This window comes from Bombina bombina, chromosome 12 (genome assembly GCF_027579735.1).
Source record: "Bombina bombina isolate aBomBom1 chromosome 12, aBomBom1.pri, whole genome shotgun sequence".
NCBI classification, from domain to species: Eukaryota; Metazoa; Chordata; class Amphibia; order Anura; family Bombinatoridae; genus Bombina; species Bombina bombina.
This window is the reverse complement of record NC_069510.1, coordinates 109,104,579-109,124,836: the sequence shown is the minus strand read 5'-3', so window position 1 is coordinate 109,124,836 and position 20,258 is coordinate 109,104,579. Positions and strand designations below refer to the sequence as shown.

The window sequence follows — 20,258 nt, the reverse complement described above, 5'->3', positions numbered from 1 at the left end:
TCCCCACACAGCTCCCCAACCTGTGAGACTTGCATCTGTTGAAATTACAGTCCAGGTCGGAAGCACAAAAGAAGCCCCCTGAATTAAACGATGGTGATCTGTCCACCACGTTAGAGAGTGTCGTACAATCGGTTTTAAAGATATTAATTGAGATATCTTTGTGTAATCCTTGCACCATTGATTCAGCATACAGAGCTGAAGAGGTCGCATGTGAAAACGAGCAAAGGGGATTGCGTCCGATGCAGCAGTCATAAGACCTAGAATTTCCATGCATAAGGCTACCGAAGGGAATGATTGTGACTGAAGGTTTCGACAAGCTGAAATCAATTTTAGACGTCTCTTGTCTGTTAAAGACAGAGTCATGGACACTGAATCTATCTGGAAACCCAGAAAGGTTACCCTTGTCTGAGGAATCAATTAACTTTTTGGTGAATTGATCCTCCAACCATGATCTTGAAGAAACAACACAAGTCGATTCGTATGAGATTCTGCTAAATGTAAAGACTGAGCAAGTACCAAGATATCGTCCAAATAAGGAAATACCACAATACCCTGTTCTCTGATTACAGACAGAAGGGCACCGAGAACCTTTGTAAAAATTCTTGGAGCTGTAGCTAGGCCAAACGGCAGAGCCACAAACTGGTAATGCTTGTCCAGAAAAGAGAATCTCAGGAACTGATAATGATCTGGATGAATCGGAATATGCAGATATGCATCCTGTAAATCTATTGTGGACATAAAATGCCCTTGCTGAACAAAAGGCAAGATAGTCCTTACAGTTACCATTTTGAACGTTGGTATCCTTACATAACGATTCAATATTTTTAGATCCAGAACTGGTCTGAAGGAATTCTCCTTCTTTGGTACAATGAAGAGATTTGAATAAAACCCCATCCCCTGTTCCAGAACTGGAACTGGCATAATTACTCCAGCCAACTCTAGATCTGAAACACAATTCAGAAATGCTTGAGCTTTCACTGGATTTACTGGGACACGGGAAAGAAAAAATCTCTTTGCAGGAGGTCTCATCTTGAAACCAATTCTGTACCCTTCTGAAACAATGTTCTGAATCCAAAGATTGTGAACAGAATTGATCCAAATTTCTTTGAAAAAACGTAACCTGCCCCCTACCAGCTGAGCTGGAATGAGGGCCGCACCTTCATGTGGACTTAGAAGCAGGCTTTGCCTTTCTAGAAGGCTTGGATTTATTCCAGACTGGAGATGGTTTCCAAACTGAAACTGCTCCTGAGGATGAAGGATCAGGCTTTTGTTCTTTGTTGAAACGAAAGGAACGAAAACGATTATTAGCCCTGTTTTTACCCTTAGATTTTTTATCCTGTGGTAAAAAAGTTCCTTTCCCACCAGTAACAGTTGAGATAATGGAATCCAACTGAGAACCAAATAATTTGTTACCCTGGAAAGAAATGGAAAGTAGAGTTGATTTAGAAGCCATATCAGCATTCCAAGTTTTAAGCCATAAAGACATAAACCTGACATCAACTCTGATAATATCAAAAATGGCATCACAGATAAAATTATTAGCATGCTGAAGAAGAATAATAATATTATGAGAATCATGATCTGTTACTTGTTGTGCTAAAGTCTCCAACCAAAAAGTTGAAGCTGCAGCAACATCAGCCAAAGATATAGCAGGTCTAAGAAGATTACCTGAACACAGATAAGCTTTTCTTAGAAAGGATTCAATTTTCCTATCTAAAGGATCTTTAAACAAAGTACCATCTGACGTAGGAATAGTAGTACGTTTAGCAAGGGTAGAAATAGCCCCATCGACTTTAGGGATTTTGTCCCAAAATTCTAATCTGTCAGACGGCACAGGATATAATTGCTTAAAACGTTTAGAAGGAGTAAATGAATTACCCAATTTATCCCATTCTCTGGAAATTACTTCAGAAATAGCATTAGGAACAGGAAAAACTTCTGGAATAACCACAGGAGATTTAAATACCTTATCTAAACGTTTAGAATTAGTATCAAGAGGACCAGAATCCTCTATTTCTAAAGCAATTAGTACTTCTTTAAGTAAAGAACGAATAAATTCCATTTTAAATAAATATGAAGATTTATCAGCATCAATCTCTGAGACAGAATCCTCTGAACCAGAAGAGTCATCAGAATCAGAATGATGATGTTCATTTAAAAATTCATCTGTAGAGAGAGAAGTTTTAAAAGATTTTTTATGTTTACTAGAAGGAGAAATAACAGACATAGCCTTCTTGATGGATTCAGAAACAAAATCTCTTATGTTATCAGGAACATTCTGCACCTTAGATGTTGACGGAACTGCAACAGGCAATGGTACATTACTAAAGGAAATATTATCTGCTTTAACAAGTTTGTCATGACAATTAATACAAACAACAGCCGGAGGAATAGCTACCAAAAGTTTACAGCAGATACACTTAGCTTTGGTAGTTCCAGCACTAGACAGCGATTTTCCTGAAGTATCTTCTGACTCAGATGCAACGTGAGACATCTTGCAATATGTAAGAGAAAAAACAACATATAAAGCAAAATTGATCAAATTCCTTAAATGACAGTTTCAGGAATGGGAAAAAATGCCAATAAACAAGCTTCTAGTAACCAGAAGCAAAGAAAAAATGAGACTGAAATAATGTGGAGACAAAAGCGACGCCCATATTTTTTGGCGCCAAATAATACGAAAAAATGATTGATTCAAACGCATTATCCCAAATATGAAACTGACTGTCTGAAAATAAGGAATGTTGAACATTCTGAGTCAAGGCAAATAAATGTTTGAATACATATATTTAGAACTTTATAAATAAAGTGCCCAACCATAGCTTAGAGTGTCACAGAAAATAAGATTTACTTACCCCAGGACACTCATCTACACGTTTGTAGAAAGCCAAACCAGTACTGAAACGAAAATCAGCAGAGGTAATGGTATATAAATAAGAGTATATCGTCGATCTGAAAAGGGAGGTAAGAGATGAATCTCTACGACCGATAACAGAGAACCTATGAAATAGACCCCGTAGAAGGAGATCACTGCATTCAAATAGGCAATACTCTCCTCACATCCCTCTGACATTCACTGCACGCTGAGAGGAAAACCGGGCTCCAACTTGCTGCGGAGCGCATATCAACGTAGAATCTAGCACAAACTTACTTCACCACCTCCATAGGAGGCAAAGTTTGTAAAACTGAATTGTGGGTGTGGTGAGGGGTGTATTTATAGGCATTTTGAGGTTTGGGAAACTTTGCCCCTCCTGCTAGGAATGTATATCCCATACGTCACTAGCTCATGGACTCTTGCTAATTACATGAAAGAAATAATACCCAAATGGAATAAAGATTTTCAGAAAGATTCATACTGAAAAAAAAAACTAACACTAAATTGAACCAGGGCCTTTCCAAAGGTTCATATTGAAAAAACAAATCACACCTAATAGAACCCGGACCTTACCAAACTTTCCAAAGGAAAAAAAAAAACACCAAATAGAACCAGGACCTTACCAAAACTGTGATGAGAGCAGGATGTGATGTCACTAGCATGTGGGCGGGGCTTAGGTCCGGTGTCTGTGTCGCAGTTAGTTTAGTACAATCAACCTGTCTGGATGTGTATTGCTATGCTCTGTAATAAAATAGAGTTGTACCATCATTGCTGTGTCCTGCATATGTCCTGCATCTCATGACATGGTGTCAGAAGTTCTGGACTGCGCTTCTGTTCCTGATCGATTGCAATGTCAAAGTTTACCCCACCTGAGCCTTTTGACTTTTCTCAGCCTGCAGCTTGGCCCACATGGCGTCAGCGGTTTCAGCGCTTCAGGATTGCATCCAAACTGAACAAGGAGAGTGGTGAAGTACAAGTTAATTCTCTTTTATACTCCATGGGGAAAGATGTAGAGCCAGTGTTCAATGCTTTTACTTTTCAAGAAGGGGAAGAAGTTAACTTTGATATAGTTATGGATAAACTCAGTGCCCACTTTGTGCCCAAAAGAAATGTGATTCATGAGAGAGCTTGTTTTCACAAACGTAATCAGCGTGTGGGAGAATCTGTGGAGTCATTTGTGCGCAGCCTGTATGAATTAGCTGAATTCTGTGAGTTTGGTGTTGCTAAAGAAGAGCAAATCAGAGACAGAATAGTTATTGGAATTGCAGATGCTGAAGTCTCCCTGAAGCTGCAGTTAGAGCCTGATTTAACGTTAGAAGGGGCTATTAGGATGGCCCGTCAGAGTGAACTGGTGAAAAAGCAAAGTGCTGATCTGAGGTCTGAGAGTATTGTGGATGAAGTGCAACAGTCTAGAAAAATTACTAGTGAAAGGCACAGTGTGAGCGGTAGATCAAAAGTACTGGAAAGGCCTAGAAGTGGATGGGCGCAACATGGCCGATGCACACGGTGCTACCGGGCGCATGATCAGAGTGCCATATGCCCGGCCAGAGATAAAAGATGCAGAAAATGTAACAGAATAGGCCATTTTGAAGTGGTGTGTAAAACTGAATACATTAAGGAGATGCAGGTGGACAGTGACCAGGAGGGTCAGGAAGTGTCTTTTGTGGGGTCTGTTGTGGAACGGACAAGCTCAGAGGAAGATTGGAAAGTTACTTTTACTGTAATGGGAGCCAATGTTGATTTTAAGATTGACACAGGAGCTGATATCACTGTAATGTCTTTTGCTGAATTTATGAAACTGCCTCGACAGCCCCAGCTGGCGAAGGTTATGACAAACGTCCATAGTCCTGGTGGCCGCATTGATTGTGTGGGGAAATTTCTCGCCAGCTGTGAGTACAAACAAAAAAAGTTCACCATGTGGGTGCATGTGATCCGAGGTCAGTGTGTTAACAGTTTATTGAGCAGAAAAGCAGCCTGTGATTTGGGCCTCGTGGCCAGAGTGAATGAGGTCTCTGAAGATATGTTTGGCGAGTTGGGCCTACTGAACTGCAAACCTGTCCGTATAGCACTTAAAAGTGATGCAGTCCCATACAGTATTTCTACTCCTCGTAGAATTCCGTTCCCGCTCATGCCTCAAGTGGAGAAAGAGCTCATGCGCATGAAGTCTATGGGGGTTATTGAAGAGGTTGTTGAAGCAACTGATTGGTGTGCCCCCATTGTTCCAGTTGCAAAGAAAAATGGGAAGGTGCGCATCTGTGTGGACCTGAAAAGGTTGAATGAGGCAGTGAAGAGGGAGAGATTTGTGCTGCCGACGTTGGAAGATATAGCCCCGAAGTTGGCTGGGGCGAAGTTCTTTTCCACATTAGACGCTTCTAGCGGCTTTTGGCAGATCCCCCTGGATCCAAAGTGCCGCAAACTGACTACCTTTATCACTCCGGTAGGTCGGTTCTGCTTCTGCAGACTTCCCTTTGGGATATCCTCCGCTCCTGAGATCTTTCAAAGGGAAATGAGTTCTCTCCTGAGTGGCCACGTGGGCACAGCAGTCGTCATGGACGACATTCTAGTGTATGGGTCTACAGTGGAGGAGCATGATCAGCGTTTGAGTTGTGTGCTGCAGGCTATCAAAGAGTCTGGGCTGAAGCTGAATAAAGAAAAATGTCATTTTAGGAAAACTGAATTATGCTACTTTGGGCATATCATCAACGGGGATGGCATCAAGCCGGACCCCGAGAAAATTCAGGCTATCGAACAGATGAAAAGCCCTTCTGATGTACATGAGCTGAGACAGATATTGGGCCTTGTAAATTACGTGGGCAAGTTTCTTCCAGATTTATCTACAGTTTTGCACCCTATCACAGAGTTGCTTAAGAAAGATGTTGCCTGGGTCTGGGGACCCTCACAAGAAAAAGCGTTCCTGCATGCTAAGTCCCTGCTGGGGTCTGCCCCAGTGCTGGGGTTCTACGACCCTTCAAAAAAGACTGTGGTTAGTGCTGATGCAAGCAGTTATGGGTTGGGGGCTGCACTCCTGCAGCTGAATGACAACAAACTACAGCCCATCGCCTACTGTTCCCGCACACTGACGGCTGCGGAGTCAAAATACGCTCAAATTGAGAAAGAGTGCCTGGCTGCAGTTTGGGCCTGTGAGCGCTTTCAGCGTTATCTAGTGGGTTTGGAGAAATTTAGTCTGGAAACTGACCACAAACCGCTAGTCCCTCTTATCAATTCTTATGACATCGACAAAACACCCTTGAGATGCCAGAGACTTTTAATGAGACTGCTCAGGTTCAATGTTCAGGCAGTGCATGTGCCGGGGAAGCAGCTGGTTGTGGCAGATACACTGTCCAGGCTCCCGCTGGCTGCTGCTGAAGAATCCTCCACAGAGTCGGATGTAAAAGTGTATGTTGATTCAGTTCTGGCCTCTAAGTCCATTTCTTCAAGGAAACTGGAAGAGATAAAGAAAGAGACATATTTGGACACAGATCTGCAAGAAGTTATAAGGTACATAAGAGATGGCTGGCCCGAGAGCCGGGCAGCCTGGATGTCTTTAAATGCTTACCAGCCAGAGAGGTCGCAGCTCACGGAGCTGGAGGGGTTGGTGCTGTTCCAAGACCGTATTGTAATTCCTGTCAGCATGAGGAAGGAGATGTTAAACAGGATTCACGATGGCCACTTAGGCATTACAAAGTGCAGAGAAAGAGCAGCTACAGCTGTGTGGTGGCCTGGGATCAGCTCCGACATTGCAAATCACGTGTCTAAATGTGCCTTTTGCCGGGAACGCCGGCCTACTCAGAGAAGGGAGCCCTTAATGTCTACTCCGCTGCCTGCGGGGCCGTGGCAGAAAATAGCTGCTGATTTGTGCGAACTGCACGGGAAAAAGTTTCTTGTTGTTATCGACTACTATTCCAGGTATTTGGAAATAGCACCCCTGAATGATATCACAAGTCAGGCCGTTATCATTCGCCTGAAGAGCTTGTTCGCCCGCTGGGGCATTCCAATGGAGCTGGTGAGTGATAATGGCATGCAGTTCGCTTCTACAGAGTTCAGTGCTTTCAGCAGGGAATATGATTTTGTACATTCCACGTCAAGTCCACATTATCCGCAGGCCAACGGAATGGCTGAAAGGGCAGTTCAAACAACAAAATTCATTCTAAAGCAATCTGAACCGTACCTAGCCCTCTTGTCATACAGGGCGACGCCCATTCAAGCCACCGGGTTTAGCCCGGCACAGCTGATGCTAGGACGCCAGATTCGCACCACTTTACCCTCAGTGGGTGTCTTCAAGCCGCCTGGCCCTGTTCCTCGGGACGAAGTCCTTAGGAGGGATGAAGAGGCCAAAAAGGGTTATCGTTTCTTCTACGACAGGAGACATTCTGTCAGGCCTTTACAGGAACTGAAAGCGGGCCAAAGTGTCAGAATTAAACTGGATGATGAGAAGAAATGGAAGACGCCTGCTACGGTAGTGGGCCGCTCTCCAGAACCAAGGTCTTACACAGTCCTTACAGAGGGAGGGACGGTTACACGCCGTAACCGAAGACATCTTCAGCCTGTACCTGAGAGTCTGGAACCGGATACCTCAGTACCACCGCCGGTGGGATCCCCTGTTCTAAGAGAGGTGCCTTCCCCTCAGCAAGATCATAGCGGGGATATATCTTTGCCTCCAGCAGACTCTTGTTCACCATCTTCTGTATCAGAGGACAGTTCATGCAAAGTTACATCAAGCGGAAGAGTGGTGAGGCTTCCGGCCCGATACAGGGACTGACTTTAGCTAGAACAGTGACCGGAAGTATGGGCAGAATAATCCCATGGTCACTGTGGACTAGGGTAGTCTACCCCGATGTCCAAGTCAGGATGTAATTTATTTGTTCATGTTTTCTAATCTATCTGTTTTTATAATGTTCTAAAACAAAATGTTGTTGTATACCCTGTTGGTGTACCTTGTTATTTAATATATGCGAATGTATGCTTTGCCTTTGAAAAAGGGGAAGATGTGATGAGAGCAGGATGTGATGTCACTAGCATGTGGGCGGGGCTTAGGTCCGGTGTCTGTGTCGCAGTTAGTTTAGTACAATCAACCTGTCTGGATGTGTATTGCTATGCTCTGTAATAAAATAGAGTTGTACCATCATTGCTGTGTCCTGCATATGTCCTGCATCTCATGACAAAAACAAAAGCTCACACCAAATGGAACCAGGACCTTACCAAAACAAAAGCTCACACCAAATGGAACCAGGACCTTACCAAAACAAAAGCTCACACCAAATGGAACCAGGACCTTACCAAAGCTTGATATGGTAGAAATTCTCACCTAATGGAACCAGGTTATTAAGAAAAGTATTGTACTGAATTAAAAAAACAAATAACACACACACACACACACATATATATATATATATATATATATATATATATATATATATATATATATATATAAATGTAACCGGCTCTATTCACTAAGCTTCACACTGAACAAAAAAATAACAAAAAGGAGAACTACAGCTATTGACAGATACCACACAGATCAAAACCACTAAAGCAGGGTTAGAAAAAGCAGCAAATACCGGTTAGAGAGGACAATTATCACCAGTCGGAAGTCCTCACTAGTATAACAACTTGCCAGTTAGTTATTTGTCACAGAACATATTGCACCAACATGGTTTGCTCACCAATGACGAATATGATTTTGGGTCTCTCTCTGTTGGGGTCAAAAACATCATATTCCTGGATGAGTCCTGAAGATTCGGTCATGTCTGAATCACTGTCTATGGAGAACTGCGACTGAATTGGAGGAAGGCGCTCGTAACGCCGCATCGGTTGAGCAGCGAGCGCATCTGATGGGAGAAAATGTATGTTAAAGGTACAGTCTAGTCACAAATAAACTTTAATGATTCAGATAGGGCATGCAATTTTAGGCAACTTTCCAATTTAAATTTTTAATCAATTTTGCTTTGTATTCTTGGTATTCTTAGTTGAAAGCTAAACCTAGGTAAGCTCATATGCTAATTTCTTAGCCCTTGAAGGCCGCCTCTTATCTGAATGCATTTAACAGTTTTTCACAACTAGAGGGCGTAAGTTTGTGTGTGCCATATAGATAACGTGCTCATGCAAGTAGAGTTACCTAGGAGTCAGCACTGATTGGCTAAAATGCAAGTCTGTCAAAAGAACTGAAATAAGGGGCAGTCCGCAGAGTTTTAGATACAAGGTAATCACAGAGGTTAAAAGCGTATTTATATAACTGTGTTGGTTATGCAAAATTGGGGAATGGGTAATAAAGGGATTATCTATCTTTTTAAATAATAAAAATTCTGGTGTAGACTGTCCCTTTAAGAAGAAACATTGAACACCGTATGCTGTGATGCAAGTGCATATCAATGGGTAGAATAAATGTGCTTAAAAATATGATGAATGTTACTAGTTTTCAGCTGCTCCAATGTATTAATTATACGTATGACAAAAAAGTCTTAAAATTGGCATATATCACCAAAATACATATCTTGTCTATTTAAAGTGAATGTCAATTTTGATGCTAAAGTGCCCAGTTTTTAAAAATTCGATTAAAAACAGGGTCACTTTAATTCATCAAAATTTACATTTCACTCCTGTTGTGAAAAAAAAACTTACCTTTTAATCTTCACAGCAGCTCCAGCTTCCTCTGGTCGTCACAAGCCATTTCTGACATCAGAAATGATGGATAGGTCATCCTCCAATCACAGCTTCCCCCCGGGGGAATCAGTGTCTGATTCAACGCTGTGATTGGAGGAAGCCGGATTCCTCATTTTAGACCCAGGAAGAGGCTTTGCGACGGGCGGAGGAAGCTGGATCGGCTGTCAAGATTAAAAGGTAAGTTGTTTTTCTCAACAGGAGTGAAATGTAAATTTTGATGAATTAAAGTGCCCCTGTTTTTAATCAAATTTTTAAAAACCGGGCACTTTAGCATCAAAATTGACATTCACTTTAACTCACTTTAAGCTGATATACACTCATGTATAAATCAACCAAAAGTTATCTTAAATTCATAACTCACCACTGCCTTGTTTTCTAAATATATGTTATTCATTTCATAAAAAGTAGACTTCCTTCTCAAACATATATTTAGTTTACAGTTGATGTTAAATATAGAAATGTTTTTATTATATATATATGTTGTTGTTTGAAAATATACGTCAAGGGTCCAAGAGAAGTCCTATCATCTTTTAAATAAACCTCCTATGTTTCATACTGTTGGTATTAAATGTCTAAGAGAGGCCTTACTAAGTCCAGGAGATAGAAAATGAGATCTCTTGTCCTTCTCATGTTATTGTTTACAAGTACTGTACAGGTTACAATTATATTGTACGTTGATATTCTATGTGCTCTTCTATATTTATATGTATTTGCAGATGCTGTTAGTAAGGGGGGGCATGATTTGAATTGGCGATTTTGACATGTGGTTTTGGGATAAACAACTAGATATGTGATAGTTCTTGGATGGACAACAAGACAGTTGATGGTTCTGGCCTCAACAACAAGACGATTAATGATTTTGGAGCGGAAAGCTAGACATTATATGTTTTTAGGATGTTTTTTTGGGAATGGAGAACTAGGTATATTGTAGTTTAGGGATGAGCAATTAAATGTGCAGTTTTTGGAATACCGGTAAACAACTTGAGATGGTAGTTTAGGGATTAGCAAATAGACATGCACTAGTTCTTGGATGTACAAGTACATATTTAATGGTTCTGGGATGGACATCTAGAAACTAGACATGATATTTCTGGAATGGATAGCTAGGCATGTGATGGTTCCAGGATGAACAAATGTACATGTAATGGTTCTGGGATTGGCAACTGAACATGTGATGATTTGGACATGGATAGCTAGACATGTGATGGTTCTGGAATGAACAACTAGATATGTGATGTTTCTGGGTTGGACAACATGACATTTAAAGTGTCAGTCTACTCCAAAATTTTTAATTTTTTTATTACCCATTCCCCAGCTTTGCACAACGTACATTGCTATATTAATAAACTTTATAACCTTTTAACCTCTAAATGTCTGCCTGTCTGTAAGTTGAAGCATGATGAAGGGCATGAATTATCCAGAAACATTGCTGTAAACTTTGGACCCATGTTTGCACAATAAAGGTAAATTTAACAGAAGAAGCTGGAGGACTCTTGTTTTCTATATAATGGTTTTGGATGAACAATCAGACATGTTTTTTGGGGGGATGGAAAACTAGGCATGTTGTGGTTTTGGGATGAGCAACTAGATGTGCAGCTTTTGGAATAAACAACTAGAGGTGGTAGTTTTAGGATTATCAACTAGACCATGCACCACTTCTGGGATGGACAAATACACATTTAATGGTTCTGGGATAGACAATTAGACATGTGATATATCTAGGATGGCTAGATAGATGTGCTGGTTCTGGGATGAACAACTGGACATGTGGTGGTTCTGGGAGGGACAACTGGACATGTGGTGATTTGTGGATGGATAGCTAGACATCAGATGGTTCTGGAAGGAGCAAATAGACATGATGGTTCTGGGTTGGGCTACAAGACATTTAACAGTTCTGTGAAAATGAAATGATACAATATGATTATTGCTGATATGGAGAAATAAACACAGCGTTTTCTTCAACCTCATGAGTAAAGGACCTTTTGTATACCTGTTCTTTCTGCTGAGTGTGTTGATTGTTGAATCTGTCTAGACATGTAATGGTTCTGAATGAAGAGTTGAATAGGTGATGGTTCTGGATGGACAACTTGAAATGTGGTGATTTTGAGATGGATAGCTAGACATGTTATGGTTTTAAAATAAACAACTAGACCTGTGGTTCTTCTGAGTTGGACAACAAGACATTCAATGGTTCTAGGATGGACAACTAGACACATGATGGTTCTGGGATAAGCAGTTAGTTATGTACTACTTCTGGAATGGACAATTACAAATGAGGTGGCTCCGGAATGACCAATTAGGCATATAGTAGCACTTGACTGAGAATCTAAACACATGATGGCTCTGTTAAGAAAAGTAGCAAGTTTTCACAAATCCAGACAATGCTATAAACAGTATTTATCATAAAGAATGCATACCAGCTGTCTTATGTGAAGTCTTCTTTCCCTGTCCACCATTGATGGGCGGTAAGGATCGACTCAGAAACGTATCCCACTGCACTTTTTCCGGGCCCCCTAATTCTCTGACCTTTTGAAGACATAATTCCATGTAGCTGATGGGATCCTCAGGGCGGTAATACATTAGACCAGAGAGAAGGCTCTGCAGAGGGAAACAGTAGCCTAGTTAAAAAGGGCAGGACAACAGGATCCTGAGCTCAGACTAATGTTACACTAAAGACAGACAGAAAAACAGGCAGATAAATAGACAGACAGACAGATAGAACGATAGATTTGTCTGAGTCCAAATATGAATATGAAATTAAAAGTCATTCAAGATTCAAACCCCCATTTGAGGATATTTTAACTAGAGTTGCCAGTTGTTTAGTATTCAGTTGGACAGTCTGGTATCTCATGTGGCTTCTAGTAAAACAATGCACAAAACTGTTTGTTTAAAATAAAACCCCACATGTAGCAGCTAAATGTATAAAGGGCTGCTAATCTCTGCTTTCTGTGTGTTACTGGCAGCCAAGAGGGAAAAATAACTGCATTTACTAGTACTGCTGACTGCTGAGGGGTAAAATTGCTGTAGCTTTTGAACACAGTTGTGGGGGAATAAAAATGACACAGCCGAGAGCAGGGTAAATGCCGGATCTAGCTTTGAGCAAAGTTTTTAGGAAGTGAGTCCCACCAACTGCCGCTCCTGATCTTCCACTGACTGCCCAGTATTTTTATGGTAGCCCGTTGGCACCCCTATTATTAAGACCTACAAAAATAAGAGATTCCAAATCTAGCGACGATTTGCTTTACTAACTGTAGTGGTTTTACACAGTGACAGCATTTGATAAAATCCTTAATATTAAAGTGATGGTAAATTTAGCACAGTTTCTAATTATAATCTAATAGAGTAACATTTAAATTGTTAATCCCTAATTTTTATTTTATAATTATTTTTGTTGCACAGGTCCTCTAACCCCCCCCCCCCCCCACACACACACACACACACACCCATGTAGTTTTTCTTTCTACTGATGTTTCTTACTGTCACCCAATCAACAGCTTAGTCATACGGCTCGCTGTTTTCTATTTGGGGGTTCCTAACTTGTTTCATGCATGTGCAATGTTGTGCACGTTGGTTCTACCAGCACAGGCCCTTCACATGCGCGGTTGCCTAATTAAGGGAGTCCCCATCAACAGCAATGCAAGTAAATAATGAATCGGAAAAAGTTTACTTGTATTGCTGTGTTGCTTACACAAAGATGTTTGCTTTGCAGTGGGAGTATAATGTGTAGTGCACACTGCGAATAGCGTATAGAGGAGATGGGATCGTCACCGCTCTATATGTCACTACACCACAGAAATAGAAAGGCGAGGGGGGGGAGAAATAAAAATGGGGGGAAACTTGTTTTACATTAACATAACATAAAATAAAAAAACTAAACAGTGGATTGAATGGCAAAATCACTTACGGCCGATTTATCATCGGTCTGTCCGACATGATCCACTCATTGGATCATGTCCGACAGACATCGATGAATGCCGACAGCATACACTCTCAGCATTTATCATTGCACAAGCAGTTCTTGTGAACTGCTTTTGCACTGCCGCCTCCTGCAGATTTGCGGCCAATCGGCCACTAGCAGGAAGTGTCAATCAGACTGATCGTATAGGATTGGGCGGATTAATGTCCGCAACCTCAGAGCAGGTGGACCGCTGCTTCATAACTGCTGTTTCCGGCGAGCCTGAAGACTCACGCGGAAACAGGGGCATCAAGCTCAAGTTATCTCAGTGCATTTTGACAGTTAGATAGCGCTAGTCTATGTGTATACTATAGATAACTCCCGTGGAGTTATTTATGAGTGAGCACTGATTGGCTAAAATGCAAGTCTGTCAAAAGAACTGAAATAAGGGGGCAGTCTGCAGAGGCTTAGGTACAAGGTAATTACAGAGGTAAAACGTGTATTAATATAACTGTGTTGGTTATGCAAAACTGTGGAATGGGCAATGAAGGGATTATCTATGTTTTTGAACAATAACAATTTTCAAGTAGACTGTTCCTTTAAGATAATATTACATTTACTATCACTTTAAAGCACATGTATATCTTGTTAAATCACAAATTTATAACCAACTGGAAAAGGCCCACAGTGAATGCAGACTTGTGTCTCTAATCCTGCTGTGATGATTTTTTTTTATCATGTTAATGTCTTTATATCTCTGGAGAGCCTGCTGTGGCCGAGTTTGATGGTGATGTGCACAAGGGGTGGGCTTCGACAAGTCCTCTATATACACTCACATCTCGATTCATAGAGGAAAACCTAAGACTTGTCCTAATTTCCTTTAATCCCCCAGCAGGCTCTCCCAGAGGAGAAGAGAGTTATGTATTCAATTTAGTTACCGCTGAAGCTGTGAAATACACAATTTAGAATTACAAGACTAGAAACGACTCTTAATTAGTCGATAAATGGATGTTAGTACAAATATGTACCGGCACTACATAAACATACAGACACACACGCTGCATAATGAGACACATGTACTGCAGAATTATAGAAACACAAATATACATGCATGCTGCAAACATATATACATACTGTTTCCAAGACACTACACATAGTTGTATGTTTTATACAGACAGATAGATGATAGAGCGATGCCCACGCCAAACTTGATTACACAATTATGCACACACAAAAATATGCATATATAGCAAAATGATCATAAATTGTGTGCACATTATATAGAGGCACACAGATATAAGTATGCTAAGCATGAAAGATCAATTGCACAGATACAGCTTCATCTTGTTATCACATATTTAAGCACACAACACAAACAAATCTGTTTCACTTTATATATACACAACTGAGAAAATGTTCTATATAAATATTGTATAAATATATAAGTAGCACACATATCTTATATATTGTAATTGCACATCATGACACATATATGAGTATAGGGATAGATGGATAGATAGAGAGAGAGAGAGCGAGATAGATGATAGATAGATACATAGATAGATATGATAGATACATAGATAGATAGATAGATAGATAGATACATACATACATACATAGATATGATAGATAGAGAGATGATAGATAGAGGGATAGATAGAGATGATAGAGAGATAGATAGATATACACATACAAGTACCGTGACACACACAAAACCATACACACGGACAGACCCAAAATTGTAGTCATACAGTCACACAATCATAGTGACACACACATGCACACAATCAGAGATACACAATCATAGCGACACAGACGCACACAATGATAGAAACACTGGCACAAACACACAATCATTGTAACACACATATACACAATCAGAGACACAATCACCAAGAGACAGACACAAACACAGTGACACACATTCACACAAATAGACAAGGCGCAAACACAATCACAGTGACACGTACACAGAAAGACTAAATCACAGAGACACAAACACCCACATTCAAAGACACAGGTACAGACACACTATCAAGGTAACAGACAAATACACACACACAATCACAGTGAGACACACACACAGAGGCAAGCACATAATCACTGTGACACACACATGCAAACAAGCACCATCACAGTGACACGCACATTCTCAGTTACAAATACTCATGTACAATCATAAATCCACAGACACATAGAAAATCACAAAGACACAGGCATAGACACTCAACCTTAGTGACACAGACAATTGCATACACACAATCACTGAGGCACAGACACATACACAGTGACACCGAAACATACAAACACACACAGTCAAAGTGACACAGACACATGCAAAGACACAATCACTGAGGCACACACACAGGCACACACACAATCACAGTGACACAGACACATGCAAAGACACAATCACTGAGGCACACGGACAGGCACACACACAATCACAGTGACACAGACACATGCAAAGACACAATCACTGAGGCACACACACAATCACAGTGACACAGACACATGCAAAGACACAATCACTGAGGCACAGACACATGCAAACACACAATAACTGAGGCCCACACATACACACATTAACAGTGACACACACATGCATATGGAGATATAGGCACACACAATCATAGTGACACATATGCACACAGTTACACAATCAAATAGACAAGGACAGACATAATCACAGTGATACACATATGCATGCAGAGAGACACTAAATCACAGATGCACTATTACTGTAACATACACATGCACACAGAGAGGACAATCACAGTGACACAGGCATAGACACAATCACATTAGCACAATCACAGTGACACAGACATACACACACAATCTCTGTAACACAAATGCAAACAATAAAAGTGACAAACACAATCACAGACACACACACACACACAATCACTGTTACACACACAATCACAGTGACACAAACACACACACAATCACATTAGCACAATCACAGTGACACACACACAATCACAGTGACACAGACATACACACACAATCTCTGTAACACAAATGCAAACAATAAAAGTGAAAAAAACAATCACAGACACACACACACACAATCACTGTGACACACACAATCACAGTGACACAGATACACACACAATCACAGTGACACACACAATCACAGTGACACACAACATCACAGGCATCACAATACGAGTGGCACAGTCACAGTAAACACAGACACACAATCTCAGTAAGACGATACAGGCAAATACACAATCACAGACACACAATCACAGTGACACAGACACACACACACAATCACAGTGACACACAACATCAGAGGCATCACAATACGAGTGGCACAGTCACAGTAAACACAGACACACACAATCTCAGTAAGACGATAAAGACAAATACACAATCACAGACACACACACACAGTGACACAGACACACACACAATCACAGTGACACACAACATCACAGGCATCACAATATGAGTGGCACAGTCACAGTAAACACAGACACACACAATCTCAGTAAGACAATAAAGGCAAATACACAATCACAGACACACACACAATCACAGTGACACAGACACACACACAATCACAGTGACACACAACATCACAGGCATTACAATACGAGTGGCACAGTCACAGTAAACACAGACACACACAATCTCAGTAAGATGATACAGGCAAATACACAATAACAGACACACACACACACAGTCATAGTGTCATACAGACAGACACATGCACAATCATTATGAAAACACACACAGTTATTGTTTTGTCACCTCAAACAGCCGGGGGATATGCCTCTCCGTCAGATAGTCCTTTGCCTCTGATGTATTCATGCTGCAGCCCTGGATAGCAGCTTAGTCCCCAGTGTGCCCAGCTTCTGGTCAGCAGTATGCCCACACTGTCACTGCCCACAGGTTATGTGCACACCAAGAGAAACTGTCCTGATACTGCCACTGAGACTGAGCAAGACTGAGACTGACCAAGACTGAGCCAAAGCAATAAATCACAACATAACTCAGCCTGAGCAATATTAATGCCCTCATCCAACTCAGTATATCAGTATATAATGACTTTAATCTGTATTTATTCTGACTGCACTAAATCACTATATCATCACTAAGCTATTGTGTTATTAACACAACATAATGATCATTCTGACTAAACCAAAAGAACAGAGATGCTGAGGAGGGAGATAGGTAAGGGTTAACCCACTAGATGCACAGAGGGAGTGTCAGAAGCCTGTCAGGACCATAACTGAGTGAGGATTGGCTGGGCTTGCCGGTGGGCAGCGCAGGGGGAAGGTAGAGAGAAGTAGCATAGGGAACAGCAGACACTTAGCTTGTTTGTGCTTTGTCAGTGAATGTTCTCTCCTAACCCAGAAAGAGGAGGCAGATGGACCCAAAACTGGCACCAACATATAACAGGGGGATTTGAGAGACAGGAAAGGGTGGTCTTAGACCATAATATTTATAGGGTGCAAAAAACTGACCACTCATATCATTCACTTATCAGGATAAGATACTGATTGATCCAGGCCTGGAGGCTATTATACAGTATCCACGGTTAATGTTTTATGTATGCACATTATATATAAGAAATTAGTGAATGCACTGTAAAAAGCTCTGCATACAAATACATTATTTATATATGCACAGTAAACATTATTATTATTATTATTCTTTATTTATTTAGCGCCAACAGATTCCACAGCGCTGTCCATGGGTAACAAAGATAAACGGACAGTACAATATGAGACACCAGACAAAATTTAACAAATAAATACAGGGGGAATTGGGAGCCCTGTTCCCATGGGAACTTACAATCTAAATGGGTAGGAGGGTGAGAAACAGGAGGTGAGTACTGCAAAGGTGGGAATGATGTTTGTGTGGAGTTAGGTGAGGGCAACTATTAGGCAAGTGGAATTCATTTGTTACTGATTTGGTGATAGGCTTCCCTGAACAAGAAGGTCTTTAGGGAGCGTTTAAAGGAGGAGAGGTTGGGGGAAAATCTTACAGCTCAAAGAAGTGCGTTCCAGAGGGTTGGTGCCGCACAAGAGAAGTCCTGTAGTCTAGCATGAGAGGAGGTGATGGTAGAAGAGGCAAGGAGTAGATCGTTGTTGGATCTTAGGGGACGGGCTGGAGTATATTTGTTGATAAGTGAGGACAGGTAGGGGGGCTACATTGGTAAGGGCTTTGTAGGTCAGAGTGAGAATTTTGAATTTAATTCTGCTGTGAATGGGGAGCCAGTGAAGGGACTCACAGAGGGGTGCAGCGGATACAGAGCGTCGGGAGAGGTGGCTTAGTCTAGCAGAGGCATTTAGGATGGATTGAATGGGGGAGAGGCGGGAGAGAAGAAGGCCAGTTAGTAGGTTGTTACAGTAGTCAAGCCGGGAAATTACTAGGGAATGGATTAGCTGTTTAGTAGTTTCAGCCCTCAGAAAAGGACGAATTTTGAAGATATTGCGTAGGTGATTGTGACAGGATGAAGAGAGCGATTGAATGTGGGGTATGAAGGACATATTGGAGTCAAGTGTAACTCCTAGGCAGCGGACTTAGGGTGATGGGGAGATAGTGGTGTCACCAACAGTAATAGTAAAGTTAGAAACTGGAGTAGAATTAGAATGGGGGATTAGAAGAAGCTCAGTCTTGGACATGTTGATTTTTAGGTGGTGAGAGACCATCCAGGAAGAAATGCCAGATAAGCAGTCGCTGATGTGGGAAAGGACAGAAGGAGAGAGTGCAGGGGTGGATAGGTAGATCTGAATATCATCAGCATAGAGGTGATAGTTGAAGCCATAGCTACTGATAAATTTACCCAGTGAGGAAGTATAAATAGAGAGGAGTAGAGGGCCTAGAACATAGCCTTGAAGTACTCCAACAGACAGAGGCAGTGGAGAGGAGGAGTCGCCAGCAAATGAGACAGAAAAGGACCTATCAGAGAGATAAGAGTGGTTCCTGGAGAGGGCAATGTCACAGAGCCCAAGGGAGCTGAGAGTCCGTAGGAGGAGGGGATGGTCAACAGTGTCAAAGGCAGCAGACAGGTCAAGTAAGATAAGTATAGAATAGTGGCCATTGTTTTTAGCAGAAAGAAGATTGCTTATGTTTACTGTATTTTTAATTGCTTATGTTTACTGTGCATATATAAATATTTTTTTTGTGTATGCAGCTATTAATTGCTTATGCATGAACATAAGCAATTAATAGCTGCATACACAATACATTATTTATATATGCACAGTAAACATCAGCAATTAATAGCTGCATACACAATACATTATTTATATATGCACAGTAAACATCAGCAATTAATAGCTGCATACACAATACATTGTTTATATAAGGACAGTAAGCATAAGCAATTAATAGCTGCATACACAATACAATATTTATATATGCACAGTAAGCATCAGCAATTAATAGCTGCATACACAATAAATGATTTATATATGCACAGTAAGCATCAACAATTAATAGCTGCATACACAATACATTATTTATATATGCACAGTAAATATCAGCAATTAATAGCTGCCTACACAATACATACACAATACATGATTTATATATGCACAGTGAGCATCAGCAATTAATAGCTGCATACACAATACATACACAATACATTATTTATATATGCACAGTAAACATCAGCAATTAATAGCTGCATACACAATACATGATTTATATAAGGACAATAAACATCTACAATTAATAGCTACATACACAATGCATGATTTATATAAGGACAGTAAACATCTGCAATTAATAGCTGCATATACAATACATGATTTATATAAGGACAGTAAACATCAGCAATTAATAGCTGCATACACAATGCAT

General features: G+C 40.8%; 1 protein-coding gene across 1 annotated transcript in view; it reads right to left on the bottom strand.

The window, feature by feature from the left end:
- Positions 1 to 17,553, bottom strand: part of LOC128642694 (adenylate kinase isoenzyme 5-like) — a 90,972-nt gene extending 73,419 nt beyond the window's left edge. The window contains exons 1-3 of the mRNA XM_053695473.1: positions 17,196 to 17,553; positions 11,953 to 12,133; positions 8,539 to 8,703 (exon numbers count right to left, since the gene is read on the bottom strand). Of these exons, the coding sequence (XP_053551448.1) occupies positions 8,539 to 8,703; positions 11,953 to 12,133; positions 17,196 to 17,255 (406 nt within the window). The 5' untranslated portion in view covers positions 17,256 to 17,553. The remainder of the gene's footprint in view (positions 1 to 8,538; positions 8,704 to 11,952; positions 12,134 to 17,195) is intronic.
- Positions 17,554 to 20,258: the final 2,705 nt, after the last annotated feature.